Source organism: Aedes albopictus, chromosome 2, assembly GCF_035046485.1.
Source record: "Aedes albopictus strain Foshan chromosome 2, AalbF5, whole genome shotgun sequence".
NCBI classification, from domain to species: domain Eukaryota; kingdom Metazoa; phylum Arthropoda; class Insecta; order Diptera; family Culicidae; genus Aedes; species Aedes albopictus.
The window spans coordinates 105,756,014-105,771,533 of record NC_085137.1 but is presented as its reverse complement, the minus strand read 5'-3'; the positions used below and the strand labels follow the sequence as shown (position 1 = coordinate 105,771,533).

Below are 15,520 nucleotides of genomic sequence, written 5' to 3'. Positions count from 1 at the left end.
AACAATTCAAATATTCGATTGTATATGTTATGTTGATACATTTTGAATGAATTAAAAAACCCTTTGAAATTTATGAACTGTAGAAACAAGGCATACAGAGCAAATGTTATGATACCTTATATATATTTTGTTTGGTTTATTCGATGTTTTTTCGCGTCCTGTCAAGCAATAAAGGGCTTGTTTGAAAAACAATTTCAACCAAATTAAGGGGAAAATACTGCTTCATAATAGTCCCAAAGACATCGAACAGATTTAAACCATATTTTGAATTCAAAAAATCCATATTCAAAAGTTTCGGTAAAACGACGGTACCTGAAGATTTTATGAATTACTTGTAGGATTTCTAGAGGAATTGCTCCAGCGAATTCCATTACAAATTCTTTTATATAATTTTAAAGGAGTACAGGATCAAGGAAATTCTTCAAGATGTCATCCAGGTATTCTTTCAAAATTATCTCCGAGAAATCTTTAAGGAGTTCATTCACAGCTTTATTCAGAAATCCGTCCATGTATTTCTTCAAGAATGCTCCCTACAGTTCCTGCAAAGTAGTATCTTCATAAAGTCGCCCTGTGATTATTTCTGGTAACCATCCTGTGATTCTTACACAGTCACTGTGACTTAGTTTAAATTGGAATTGTTCAGGTGAATTCTAAGATTTTTCTTGGGAAATACCTCCAAGATTTTTACAATGGGAAATTCTTACAAGGACACCTTGAGGGTTTCCTCTAGTGATGGTTTCAAGGCTTTTACGAGAAAACCTTCAAAAAATCTTCCAAGGATCCTTCCGGGAATACGTCAATTGACATTTCTATAAGATTATGTTTTAAGATGAATATTTTGAATGTGGGAAAGGATGGCTCAAGCTTACATGAAATAACTTCTATTTTCTCTAGGAGTCTTGAAACTTCTACTGAATCCCATTTCAAATTTTAACAGATTTTTTTTTCACATGATACATACTTAAATTCAACAAGGAAGCATTTAACAATATTTAGCAGTAATGCTGCAAGAAATTTCAGAGGTTCTTTGGAATAAGGTACACCGGGGCAAGTTGAAACGGGTGAGGCAAGATGAAACACGAAGTTTTGGAATAGATTTCAATGCAATTTGGAAAATTTTCCTCCGCTAAAAGATTGTTTGAATCAAAAACTATGTGTTATGGCGATCAAACTGTTTATCATCATTAGAAAACATAATGTTAACCCGCTGTTTCATCTTGCCCCACCCGTTTCAACTTGCCCCGGTGTACCTTACGCATCAAAGAATTGCTTTGAAAACTTAATATTTTAGTCATATTTTATTTCTCGGCAAATTAAAAAAAGAAGCCGTACAAAGCATCGTTATTTACATAATTCTGCATCATATTTCTGGTACCATATTTCCAAACAGAACTAACAAAGCCAAGACCATTTTGGACAATGATAAAGTGTGACAAGCTGAGAATAGTCTCCAGAAACTAGCAATTTAAACGCATATTTTGCCAAATAAATGTCTATTATAGATATATGTTTGTCGTTAATACAGTGGTTTTCAGAATTTTTTTCTAATTCTCATATATAAAATCATGAAAAATTTCTGGGGAAGGGCCTGGCGGATTCTGGAGGGGGGGCTGCCCCCCCCCCCCCCCCCCCCCCGCTCTAGCTACGCCAATGTAAGCCAATAGACAGTAATTTGAATTCTTGTGATAAAAATCAAATCAAGTGAATTTCCCGCACTTCTTTTTTTTTTTCTTGCTTCAAGGAAGGAAACGATTACCCTACTTAACAAATTTGAAAATACGTGTTTTATTGAAATCGAAAGTGCATTCATTTTTTAAATCACTCACACTGTAAAACGCGCATGCAATTTGCATTTGATTTGAATTTTATCACATTTACGGTGGCTAAATTCACTTGTACTTTCTAGTCTGGATTGAGAATCGCATGACCGACTGGACGAAAACACACTAATGAGTTGCCCCAACGGTTGAACTTTCTAGATAAATAAAGCACACTCTCCAAATTATAGCATCCATTATGCATGGCACCGACCACATGTGACAATTTCGGTTATCAATTTCCTACGACGACGTTCTAGTTCAGTGGTGGCCCGCTTAAAATCGTGCCCGAGCCTAAATGAAGACATTGTTATCCTAATTAGCACCTAACACGAGCAGCAAACAAAGATCCACACGCGATCGTTTCGAACTCACAACTCGTTGGGCACTGTAAGGCAAGTACATGCAGCAGCACTGACGCGGAGCAAACAATCCCATCCGGTGATGAGTTTCCGACCGATCCCGGAATATCTGGAGCACCGAACTTTAGAAAGTGATAACAACGACAACACAAACGCCACGTCGCCATACGTTTCGCTCGGAATGTCGTATGCAGCGATGCTTAGCGCCTTTCCTTGGTAAAGTGAAAATGAAATTTCTCCTTCCTGAAGCTGTGTGTATTTGAATCAACCGAGATAATGTGGGACGGCCCAGATCCAAAGGGGGTTCTTCTTGCCGAGCATCCCGGCAGCAATTGATCATTGAATTTTAAGGTGACACACTGAGCAGACGTGTTACCCGCTTTTTGAAGGGGCCCGACCTTACGCCGGATTGGCACACATTGAGGACGAGTCCTTAGAAGACAATGCGCGCCGTGGTGTACTGGTGAAGTGATAAGTGAGACATTTGACTAATTGGCGAGAATTGTTCTTAGTTAGACACACGAAATCTGAAGCGACCGAGAATGAAAGTGAAAATTATTTTGAGTACGTTGGTGGTTGGATTAGTGGGGTTGGTGAGTCAGGCCCAATCAGGATCAATCCAAATTAGTGCCTATGGAAACTCGACGAGGCAAGCAGACTTGCCTGTGGGCAATAGTTCCAGCAAAAGGTTAGTGGCTAAGCATGATTGAATGATATTGTGGTGAACATATGTGGACTCAATTTCAGCGCTGGTACTGGTCGAGCCATAGGAAGCGGAAGCTTTCAAAACCCATTCGAAGGATTATTGTCGAAACCTGTGAAGTTTAGAACCAGCAGTAATCGTGATTCGCACAAGACACCTAAATACATCGTCTATCCCAGTGCCAGTCAATCGGTGTTTTCTGATCGGACATCGGGGAATAATGGTGAGAATGGAAGTCAGTTGATCGCATTGGACTTGTTATAAGTTTATTGAAACATTTTCAGCTGTAGCCATGGATCGGTTTGCTCCAGGAGAAGCATATGGTGGAACGGTCTACAAAATAGTTAAAGCGAGGGAAGAAAAGATCAAGAATGGATACCAGTATCAGAAGCCAAATGGTAAGTGAAAATCTTAACGTAAGTTTTTTTACAACTTTCTGTTCAATCTGCATAATTATATAAGCACATTTAACGTAAAATTTGTATTCACTACTCCACAATTGGGTTCTTTAGGGGTATCCGGATTATTCCATAATCGGAATCTCCGTCCGAAAATTAGTCAAAATCTAAAATTTCATCATTTTTGGTGCCCGGAACTATTTTTAAAATGCATTTAAAGCTTGTATGGGGATTTTTTTTGTTCGGGTTGAACTGTCATTTTATCGATTGAACTGTCATTCTATCCACAAAAATAAAAACTGTTTCGATTAGTTAACCATCAAAATAAAGGTATTGGAACACAATAAAATCACGCTATACTCAGAAAAATTAGCTCTTTCTGTTAGGATATTGAAAATAGCAATATGGCCATTGGGGAAGAGAAGGAATGTTGGTTTAACAACTATTGCTATTGAAGACGGAGATTACCTCTACATCTCCAAGATATTCATGGGAAACAGGCCTTCGTAGTACGATGGGACACGATTTGAATCCCTAAGTTATCCCTATCATAGTTAATTGTTGATCGAATATTAATTCAATTGATCATCTTGCAACGTTTGCCATACACGGGGACAGGGTACTCACAACATAATATCTCAAGATATTAGGTTAGTATTTCATGTAAACAATTAGATAGGAGTTTCTCTCAAACGCTAATTAGTTCGAGAATATTGTATGGTGTTACACATCCAGATCACTTTCTCCAGCTGTATTTGTTGATGCACCTGTTTCTTTTTTTTAATTCTTCAACCACTTAACCTAATTTACAGCTCTTTTGTCCACTAGGGCACTGCGTGAGTGATTTCAATTGGCGGCTGCACTAACACTTTGTACAGCGCCTAAATGCATTCTATTCTAATTGGAATGAGAAGTAGACTATATCGAACTGGTTCCCGTTGCGCTGCTTTCACTTATCTACCCTGTCCATGGGTAGAATGATGAGCACGAGGATGTTGATGTGTGGCTCTTGTTCCTTCTCCAGTCCGATTGGAGGTCCATTATGAGTTGCCGTTTAGCCGATATCCAAGTTTCCGGGTCCGTTAGAGCATATGCTCAGAAGAGGGTCAGGTGTCAGCCGCTCTCGGGGTGAAGAGCAACTGACGAAAAATTGCAAGTGCCGGGGCTGGGATCGAACCCATGACCATCCACTTATGAAGTGAACGTGTAGCCACTACGCTACGGGCCCCGGCTAACCACCTGTTTCTTGACGGGTAACTTCAAATATATTAACAATGCCGAGATTCAGAACAAGCAGAATTTCCACAGTGAATTGAATGCCGTCGTGGATGAAGCTCTAAAGGGCGACATCACAATCTTCATAGAGGTTTTCAACAGAATATGAACATGTCATTGGGGCTTCATGGAAAACTGAGTGAAATTGGTGAGCTTATTGGTTCTTGTGGAGTCTTCCAACATCTAAGTATCATCTTCTAATTGGCGAGATCCGACTGTATAAATCCGTACCTTACTTTACCTAGCCTTGTCGGCTATGCAGTAACTTTACTCCAGCGCCATCTTCGTCGGTCTTGGCCGATATGTTCCTCCAGGTTTCCAGCCGCGTGCAGTAAGCTCGTTCGCAGCCGCCCATGAAGTTGTCAACTTCAACCTGGTTTCCTACTTTATACTGTTTTCGCTATTCTTTCTTCCGACATTCACACTACTTTTCTAGCCCACTGAAGTTTGCCGTATTTAATTCGTTTCACAATATTCGCTGCTTTGTACACTTGGTACAACTTGTGATTGATATGTCTGTGCCACACACCGTTTTCTTGTTTCCTACCGAGAATTATGCGCAGCACTTCGCGCTCAAAAATTAATTCACGCCTCATAACAGTAGAGGCCTACTGGAAGAATCAGTCCCTTATACAGAGCGAATTTCGTTTGCGTTTGCAAGCTACGGACCCTAGACTGGTTACTCAATCTGTCAAATGTCCTACTCACAGCTACGATATGTGTTTTTATTTCACGTCATTGCAACAAGTCACAAGTGCTTCAAGATAAATTAATTCTTCAACAACTCCAAGCACAGTCCCATCAAGCAGTACCTCAGTAGTACTAGGCATGCCTCTGTCCTTAATTGGGTTCTGGGTCATTTTGACGAATGCCTTTAGCCGAATCCCTTTGACTGGATGCCGTTTGGCCGAAATCCAGGACAAATCAAAATCAATCGTTTTGATTCCCCAAAACTGCAGCGCCGATAAAGTAGCTAGATCATACATATCAATCGTACTCTCTTAAGTACTATTTATGGGTTGTGATCCTCCCTGTTTTCTTCGATAGCTCAATTATTCTGTGCTCCACTCCCCAACATCGGTTCTCCTTGGGTCCATTGGCATTAGAGTAGGGGTTTGAGATATCCGGGGTAATCCAATGAAACTTCTTTTGTCCATAATTTATTGCATGTAACAACCGTTGGTTGAACACAAACGAATATATTTTACACAAATTGACTACATATATTTACACTTGTGTTCTAGAAATACTACACAAATTTACATAAAAACAAATTAAAATCTTGGCCGTTCTTATCGCCATGGAGATCTTACCGGCACTGTCTGATCACGATATAATACATAATTCAGTTTGGCAAAGAGAATACGTTTTTCTCCCCTATCCTTGACTTACTCTCACACTTTTGCATTAGGGTGACTTTCCAACAGAACCGTTGTATTTTTTTTTATTTGCTCCTACCCCTACATCTTTATTAGAAATATCTGATTGTGATATGGAAAAAGATCACTTTTTAATGAGTCGTTTATATTGAGGTCCTTTCTTCAGAGGGGCATAAACTTCCATCATTACCCATCGATCTTAGGGCCATTCCTCTGCCTGTCAGACCTCCAAACAGTGATACAGGGATCCAGCGTCACTTGTATCAGCCTTATTAGTTTCGCTGGATAACCATGTTCTGACATTATCTACCAACGCTCATATATTTCACTGATTCGTAAGGTAAACATTTGATCAGAGGTCTGAGTCTGTTGAGCAGACACGCGACAGTATCTTGTACGCCAAATTTGAAAGGGTAATGTTTCCACGGTGCTTCATTTACCGTTATTATCCATCAAAACCTGAAACGCCATTCTCTTCCTTCATCATTCCTACACCTCTGGACAAATTTAAAAAAAAAATCTTAGACGAAATTTTGAGTTACGCCCTTTTAAAGGGCCTAACCCCTAAAAAATCAGGGTTTCTATAGAAAAACATAATATTTTATAACAGAAGCATGATTCTGCCATCAAAATTTGAAACGCCATTCTCTTTCTTTATCATTTCTACACCTCTGGACAAACTTTGAAAATAATCGTTGGACGAATTTTTGAGTTACGCCCTTTTAAAGGGCCTTACCCCTAAAAAATGAGGGTTTCTATAGAAAAACATCATATTTCATAACAGAAGCATGCTTCTGCCAACAAAATTTGAAACGCCATTCTCTTTCTTTATCATTCCTACACCTCTGGATAAATTTTTAAAATAATCGTTAGACGAAATTTTTAGTTACGCCCTTTTAATGGGCCTTACCCCTAAAAAATAGGTTTTTTATTGAATACCATCATTAGTATGGGACAAATATCAAATCCTCGCTCCAGTCGACTTTTTAGATCCCATTTAGGTCCCATATGAACTGTGCAAAATTTCAGCGCAATCGGTGAAACTATAATTTAGCGCAAGCGGTTCAAAGTTTTCATAGGATTTACTATGGGAAAAGTTACACTTTCAGATAAAAAATCCCAGAGGTCATCCCTTGTCTCCTTAATTCAAATCGATCAATGATTCTTACAGAAAAATCAATTATGAAACTTTCCTTCGAAGACCGCAAAACAATTGGATGCTTGTGGAAAAAGTTATTGATTTATTACCGATTAGTGATCCAATGAACGGCTTTTTGTTTTGTTTTATTAGCAGCACTGTAGCTGCTGCCTTGGCTGCTGCTGTTTCTGGGGGTGGTGATGCCTCCCGCCACCCCATGCAACAACGGCAGCAGCAGTGCTGCTGATAAAATAAAATAAAAAGCCGTTCGTTGGATCACTAATCGGTAATAAATCAATAACTTTTTCCACAAGCATCCAATTGTTTTGCGGTCTTCGAAGGAAAGTTTCATATTTGATTTTTCTACAAGATTCATTGATCTATTTGAATTAAGGAGACAAGGGACGACCTCTGCTATTTTTTATCTGAAAGTATAACTTTTCCCATAGTAAATCCTATGAAAACTTTGAACCGCTTGCGCTAAATTATAGTTTCACCGATTGCGCTGAAATTTTGTACAGTTCATATGGTACCTAAATGGGATCTAAAAAGTCGACTGGAGCGAGGATTTATTTTTTCCATACAAGCGTGTACCATACTAACCATCATATTTCATAACAGAAGCATGCTTCTGCCATCAAAACCTGAAACGCCATGCTTCTTCTTTATCTTTCCTACACTTCTGAACAAATTTTTAAAATAATCGTTAGACGAAATTCTGAGTTACGCCCTTTTAAAGGGCCAAACCCCTAAAAAATCAGGGATTCTATAGAAAAACATCATATTTCATAACAAAAGCATGCCTTGAAGTCCCAAATAATAAAACGTATTATTAATAATGCTACAATTTGATACTATGTGCTAATTTAGGCTATTTGTATTGATGTTTGTATACAAATTGGCCATTACGCTAATATAAGGGAAGTATTTTCAAACATGTAGGAAGCAATCATGTTTGTATCAATTGCCATTCATAGCGTGGAACGTAAGTTTTTTGTATTGCTTTTTTTAAGACAAAACAAGCGATGGCATGTGCCTATCTCATTCGTTAGATTTTTTGGTGAATGCTGTTTTCAATTAATAAACATACACAACTAAGGATTGAGATGATCAATTGTAATGATAGTTCTATATTTAACTGCTAAACTATACGTTACCGAAGAATAAACGTGATTAAATGAAACTAAGTTTTATAATAATTCTACTATAAGTACTTATGACCTTCAAATGGGCGTAACTGGAGAATTTGACCAACATTATTTTTGAAATTCAGTTTATGAGTGTGCATTAACTATATAAATGATAAAGTAAATGAACTGTCGTTTATGTTTTTCATTGTATATTGTTCTGGCTATAATAGTAAATGAAGCCAACAACGTCCGTATCCTACAGGTTAAAGAATACTTCCCTTATACTGGCGTTATGGCTAATTTTTATACACAATGCATTCAATATTAGTGCATAGTATCAAATTGAAGCATTATTAATGATACTGTTCATTATTTTGGACTTTGAAGCATACTTCAGTTATGAAATATGATGGTATTCTATAGAAACCCCTATTTTTTTTAGGGGTAAGGCCCTTTAAAAGGGCGTAACTCAAAATTTCGTCTAACGATTATTTTCAAAATTTGTCCAGAGGTGTAGAAATGATAAAGAAAGAGAATGGCGTTTCAAATTTTGATGGCAGAAACATGCTTCTGTTATGAAATGTGATGTTTTTCTATAGAAACCCTTATTTTTTAGGGGTAAGGCCCTTTAAAAGGGCGTAACTCAAAAATTCGCCTAACGATTATTTTCAAAATTTGTCCAGAGGTGTAGAAATGATAAAGAAAGAGAATGGCGTTTCAAATTTTGATGGCAGAAACATGCTTCTGTTATGAAATATGATGTTTTTCTATAGAAACCCTGATTTTTAGGGGTTAGGCCCTTTAAAAGGGCGTAACTCAAAATTTCGTCTAACGATTTTTTTAAAAGTTTGTCCAGAGGTGTAGGAATGATGAAGAAAGAGAATGGCGCTTCAGGTTTTGATGGTATATTTTTTTGATAATAACGGTAAATGAAGCACCGTGGTTTCTGAAATTGGCGCAATATAGTCTGTACCATTTTTATAGATTGGGCTTATGAGGCCATACAACCAGCTAGTGGGGAATTCTTTATCCTCCACTATCTTTATGCGAATCTGGTGGATGGATGTAGCTACTCGCTTCCATGCTCAAGAAGTTCCACCGGGATCTCGTTCTTCCCAGCAGTTTTTCTGTTTTTTAGCTCCTTAAGAGTCTTCTCAACGTTTTCTTTCGTTGAGGGTTCCATGGCTTAACCGTCATCCAATATTTGAAGTGCTTCTTTCACCTAGTTGCCACCATTATTCTATCTGTCCGCAATTTTATTCTTCCCGGTCAATGCACATGGTTGGCATTAGTGCCGTCTAGTGCCATGCGCCACTGACAGTTGCATAGAACCTCCCAAGGATGTTTTCGATCACCTGGCAATCATTTGACTCATTTGTCTATAACTCAGTTCAAAAGCCAAATATTAAAATGTGATGTTCGACAAACTTGTAGATTAATGTTTTTCCTACAATTATAACCAAGGACGCCATATTCTTACTCTTATATTTACGGCGTAAAAGTGTTAGTACCACCTACGTATATTAAACGCTCGGATTTTTCGATCGTTTAGTATGAGTAGGTGGTACTAGCGCCCTTACGTCGTATATATGAGAGTTGGGATTTGGAGATAATTGTAGGAAAAACACTTATATACAAGTTTGCCGAACACCACACTTCAATAAAATGCTTCTGAACTGAGTTATAGACAAATGATTCAAATGATTGTCAGATGATCGAAAACATTTTCGGAACCTCCGCATATCGTTCCTATCCATGCTCTCCTGCACTTCGGCAATCATTTGAAATACGTTTCTCTTCTGCTCTTACACTTCTGTACCGCTTCCTGTTGAGCCGGGTAACCAACCACTATCATTTGAACTTTCGTGGCATTCTTCCGGTTAGTGGTTTGTCACTCGTTCCTCGTCGAACCCTAGGATAGGATGTGACAACAGAAATTCGCCTGCCTTGTTATTTTTCCATTCAATTCTGTCAATGATGAAAATCCAGTGCTGCCACTTTTCTTTATTCCAAATCTTTCAAACAATTTGAATTTAATGATGGAAATGTTGATGCATATTTCGCACCGTAAAGCACTAATTTCAATTGGTACAGCATAACTTGTAATCAAAAATTCAAAAAAACACAGAGTTCTTTCATTTATAGTGAAATATATCAAAAAATCTGTTGATTTAATATCAACTAAATGGTTTTTATCAATATTCAGGCATGGGAGTTAATTTAGGTTAATTTACATTTGAATACTGACATATTTAAGGCGATAAAGCCTGAATAACAAAATAAAAATACATATTTAGAATATTGGTATCAAATGCCAAACATACAAACTAGCAACACGGCCAAACCAACAACAAAGCGGTCTGATCGCTGCAAACGGATATCAATTTCGACCAATCAGCGACTGGTCTCCGTTTGACAGCAAATTGGTCTCAAATTGGCTGACTACGTGACGCATGCTATCCTAGGTCGAACCAACAGAATGAAGACTTTCCGGTTCGATGACGGCATCTTGTTTTGGGCACTCTCAGTAGCTCCACAGTCACTCCACAGCAAGAAACGGACGTAACGGCTAACTTTTCTTTACTAAATCAAAGAGTTGTATTATGATTCATAATGTAACTCATTTCGGTTGCATTATGAATCGAATGCTATTGTTTGATTAGAAACCATAGTTTCCACGGTATGCGCTTGAAATATTGTGACGATTGTGACGGTTATAGATGCTTGTAGCAGAACCTAACCTCAACGAATTCTCATACGATTTGTAAACATTGCCCTCGATTTTTTTTTTTTTTTTTTTGAGGGCAAGGACGGCTGTATAGACCGACGCCGAACGGGAAAAAGAAAAGGAAATAATGCTGATGTCACTGTACAAGCTCTCATTGCATGGCTTGCTTGATTTAAATGTCGTAAGATAGAACACATGGGTGCTCTCATTCAGTCTTGGGGAAGCACGATGGTGCCGTTTCAAGCACGTATGTGTCAACCCTAATATGTACCACCTAATGCATCTGACAGGAGCCAACATCTATCGTGTATCCATAATGGAATGATTTGTGGATACACAAATGTTTACATACAAGATGCTGGATTCTTAAAAATGTCGGCCTCGCACCCTGGTGGTTTAAAGTAATTGTCCATCATAACTAATGCACACTAAAACCACTCAGAATGTGTAAGTCCTACTCATAAGTGCATAATTTCTATACCACACAAAAATGTGTAACAGTTACACATTATCAAAAACAGCTCGTACACTCGTCTAGATGCGAAATGTCGATATTTTTGTTTTTGTTTTCCAAGGTCACTAGAAAACCTAGCAATGTAGCTAGCTGTAAAAATTTTTTTGCGAATTTAACGATTTTGCGGACACAGGAGCTGATTTTGTAAATGTGCAAGGGTTACACATTTTTGGTGTAGTCTGGAAATTATGCACTTTAGTGCTGAGCGGCGTAAGCGTGTGTGTATGCTAATGCTTCTGAAAAGCTAGACCAGAACTGCCGATAGAGGAAATGCATTTTTCATCAAACGCACAAAGCACAGAACTTCTTCGCGACTCATAAAAGAGTACGTGCATACTTCGCTCGTTCTCAGGCTGCTGCTGAGTACGAGAAGGGCTAATTTAGCCTAATCCCTAACCCGTTTTGGTAACAATAAAGTTGTACTCAGTAACAAGATTAACATTATTGATGGCTGCTTTTTATTATTATACTAGTTTACAATAAAACGAAAGGTGTCTTCTACCATTTAGTACCATTTTCCATGCATAATCACGTGCCGATTTCAAATAGCACTATATCAATCTTCAAGTTGAACAGCTTTTAAGTTAGCGCTGAAAGTCAAGTTCAAACATGTGAACTTTAATAAAGTTCAAATATTTTGTGATTTATTGAACCAATTTTATATCTTCCAACAGTGTTTGCGTCACGTTGAAGGAAATATTATCGCATTTATGGAACAGGCTCTTTTTTTCAAAATGTTCAAAAAATATAATTGTTTTTTTATTTGTATTTGCAATACGTAAACAAAGAGTTAACAGTTCTTTTTCAACGTACATTTAAAATAGGATATGTCAGCGAGCTAGAGTAAATATTTCAGCCCAATTGGTTACAAAGTATGAGATGTATGAACTTTTCTTAAATTTTGAATAAATATTTTAATTGTTGATTTTTTCTTTTATTTCAGCTGCATTTGATGACTCAAAGACAAACGCGCCTTCACCCACTACACCACTTCCACCTCCTCCTCCACCACCAGCTCCAATCACCGTTCAAGCATTACCACCCCCCATTACTCCTCCACCACTTCCGCCACTTATAGTAGGACCAACCCCTAGTCCTGTTGTATCCCCACCAGCCCCAGCTCCAACGGCTGCAACTCCAACAGCTCCACAACCGCCATCAAACCAATACATCCCTCCATCTGATTTATACCTATTCGCACCGAACGTGCACTCTCATTACCCGCAGCAAATGAACGGAGATGCCCAATTCAGTGGCGTATCCAGTTATCTTCCTCCACCTGCAGGAGCTTCCGACGATGCACCCCCAGCTGATTCAAACCCATCACCGCCATCACCTCCATCAAATCAATATATCCCTCCAGAAGGATTATTCCAATTTCCACCCAACATCCATTCCCACTATCATCCCGCACCACCAGAAGATGGCTTCCAATTCAACGGAATTTCAAGCTACCTTCCCCCACCTGCCGGGCCGAGCGACGCCTATTTGCCACCCACAGCTGACGATTCGCAATCCACACCACCCCCAGCGGATTCCAATGACATGATCGGAACAATCCCCATCGGTCCCGACACTCCGTATCCTTCCTATCTGCCACCATCGGGTCCTCCACAACCCGCACCAGCACCGATGAAGAAACCACCTCCACCACCACCGCCACCAGCACCCACAATGGCCAAGGACATGAGTGCCCAACCCGTAGAACTGTCATTCAATCCCCACGACCATGAATCCTACTTCCCCTACGATCATTACCCTCACGATCATTTCCCGCACGACCACTATCCCGAATATATTTTTGACCACGACCATCACCATGACGAACCAACAACGGCAGCGCCACCACCACCGCCACCCCCACCACCAGTAGACGCCGGAACGGCCCGAGTTAAGAACTACAGCTACTACTACCTCAGTCGAACGCTGTGGTACGTTCCGCTGTACTTCACCCTGTACTTCTGCTTCTACGTGCTGATTCTGATCCTGCGATCCATTGCGAGGCATAAGGTGAGTTGTGGCGGGCTACGATCATGGCAAAAAGGTAATGAATCGAGTATGTTTTCCTCTGCAGGTCAATTACCCTAACCAATGGACCGGACGATCACTGCAGAGCATGCAGTTCGTAACGAACGACGAAGTAGTGAACAAGGCGGACATCATGGCAACATTTGTTATGAAACAAATCGACGACTTTAAGGAAAAATACTTATAGGAATCGGATTAGTACAACCAATTGGGATATAGGTTTAAAAAGAATGAACAATTGCTCACTAGACATTCTTCATAAGAACGTTACATCTACATTGTCGACCAAATTGAGACTTGAAAGATGTTTACTGAACAATGCGAAAAATAATAAACCAATATGTTTTAAACTGAGTGAATTCTGATGTAATTGTATTGGTGAAAGAAAAAGATCAAGATCGAGACCAGATCGAGCTCACCCTCGTCTGGTAAGGCTGCCTCAAAATTCTGCGCGTACGCTGAGGCGACATCCGGTTGCTTCAGTCGTTCTAGATTGCATAGTGGCGGTCACCGGTACCGTACATTGTTGATGACGGAATGTTTTGTCGAAGTTCCAGGTCACCAGGTAGTGGTCGGGCTCGATGTTGGCTCCACGATAGGTCCTAACGTTGATAATGTAGGAGAAGTGCCGTCCGTCAATCAGAACGTGGTCGATTTGCAATTCCGTCTGCTGTGTTGACTGGTGATCTCCAAGTGTAACGATAAGGGCTGTGTTGGAAAAAGGTTCTATGAGTGATCATGTTTTTGGAAGCGGTGAAATCGATGAATCGTAGGCCGTTTTCATTTGTCAGCTAGTGACCATTGAACTTTCCATTTATGTCGGTTTGAATTCCTCCTCCTGGCCTACCTGAGCGTTTAAATCTTCCATGATGATTTTGGAGTCGTGGCTTGGGCAGCGGTCGTACTCGCGTTCGAACTGCGCCTAAAATGCGTCCTTGTCATCATCAGCAGTTCCGGAGTGTGGGCTGTGTACGTTTATTATGCTGAAGTTCAAGAATCGGCCCTTGATTCTCAACCTGTACATTCTTTCGTCAATCGGTCACCAACCAATCACGCGTCTCTGCATATCACCCATCACGATAAAAGCTGTTTCTAGCTCGCGTGTGTTGCCGCAGCTCTGGTAGATGGTATGATTACTTCTAAACGTTCGCACCATGGATCCTGTCCAACATACCACCTGCATCGTAGATGCCGAACCCGCGGTCCTTCAGTAGATCAGCGAGTATGCGGGTGCATCCAATGAAGTTGAGAGATCGGCAGCTCCACGTACCGAGTTTCCAATCGCAACTCCTTTTTGTTCGCTGGGGTCGTTGCCGTAGGTCTCGGTTCGTATTATTCTGTTGCTGATTTTCCGTTACAATGGTTTTTATTGCAGAGGGCAAGTAGGGAAGAGCACCACTCGGACGATGATCAGCCGTCCCTAACATGAGGATAAGACACTGTTGGGACCGCTCCTCATGGAGAACAGACGCTCAGGCTTGCAAAAGTAAACCGCCTCTTCCCTTCCCTGTCAGCCGTCGACTAAAGTACCCACCGGAGTTGGTTACCCGATCTTCCCTAAGGTTGCTCGCTGCCCGGCCGGTGACATGCGGAGGTAGGGATATAAGTGGCTGGGCAGAGGCTAATAGATCTCATAAGTATTTGAATTTCGCAGCATGCCTAGCCGAATCAGCTGTATATGGTATTTGTTGCATCAACAGAGAAAGCGCAAGCAGATGAATGGCACAGATATCACACGGGCGATGAACCGCACCGAGTACCCCAGAAGTTGAACCAAAATCAGGAAGAACCTCATACAAATTAAACTCCCTTTCCTCCTACTTTGTATCATTCTATCTACTTTCTCTCTCACTCTCTCTCTCCTACATATACATCTCATGTATATTCGTATGTTCGTAGCGATCGCTAGAACCAGAAACGGATTAAAAAAAAGGCCGTTTCCCTTCCTTCCAACTTTCATCACAGCACAGTGTCAATCTATCATATAACGCCTACAAGTTATGCAACCAAGCGGACTGTGCCGCTTCACAGTAATCTTCACACAATCT

General features: G+C 40.0%; 1 protein-coding gene across 1 annotated transcript; it reads left to right on the top strand.

Moving 5' to 3' along the window:
- The first annotated feature begins 1,859 nt into the window (after nt 1-1,859).
- On the top strand, nt 1,860-13,826 carry LOC109417482 (uncharacterized). Its single transcript, XM_062850195.1, has 5 exons — nt 1,860-2,867; nt 2,927-3,105; nt 3,167-3,280; nt 12,388-13,454; nt 13,519-13,826. Exons 1-5 carry the CDS (start codon nt 2,722-2,724, stop codon nt 13,657-13,659), a joined length of 1,647 nt encoding a protein of 548 aa, XP_062706179.1. The 5' UTR covers nt 1,860-2,721; the 3' UTR covers nt 13,660-13,826.
- The last annotated feature ends 1,694 nt before the right edge of the window (nt 13,827-15,520 follow it).

Coding starts and splice junctions, on each gene's coding strand:
- LOC109417482 (XM_062850195.1), top strand. CDS start 2,722: ATGAAAGTGAAAATTATTTTGAGTACGTTGGTGGTTGGATTAGTGGGG. Junction 2,868..2,926: donor GGCAATAGTTCCAGCAAAAG/GTTAGTGGCTAA, acceptor ACTCAATTTCAG/CGCTGGTACTGGTCGAGCCA. Junction 13,455..13,518: donor GATCCATTGCGAGGCATAAG/GTGAGTTGTGGC, acceptor TTTCCTCTGCAG/GTCAATTACCCTAACCAATG.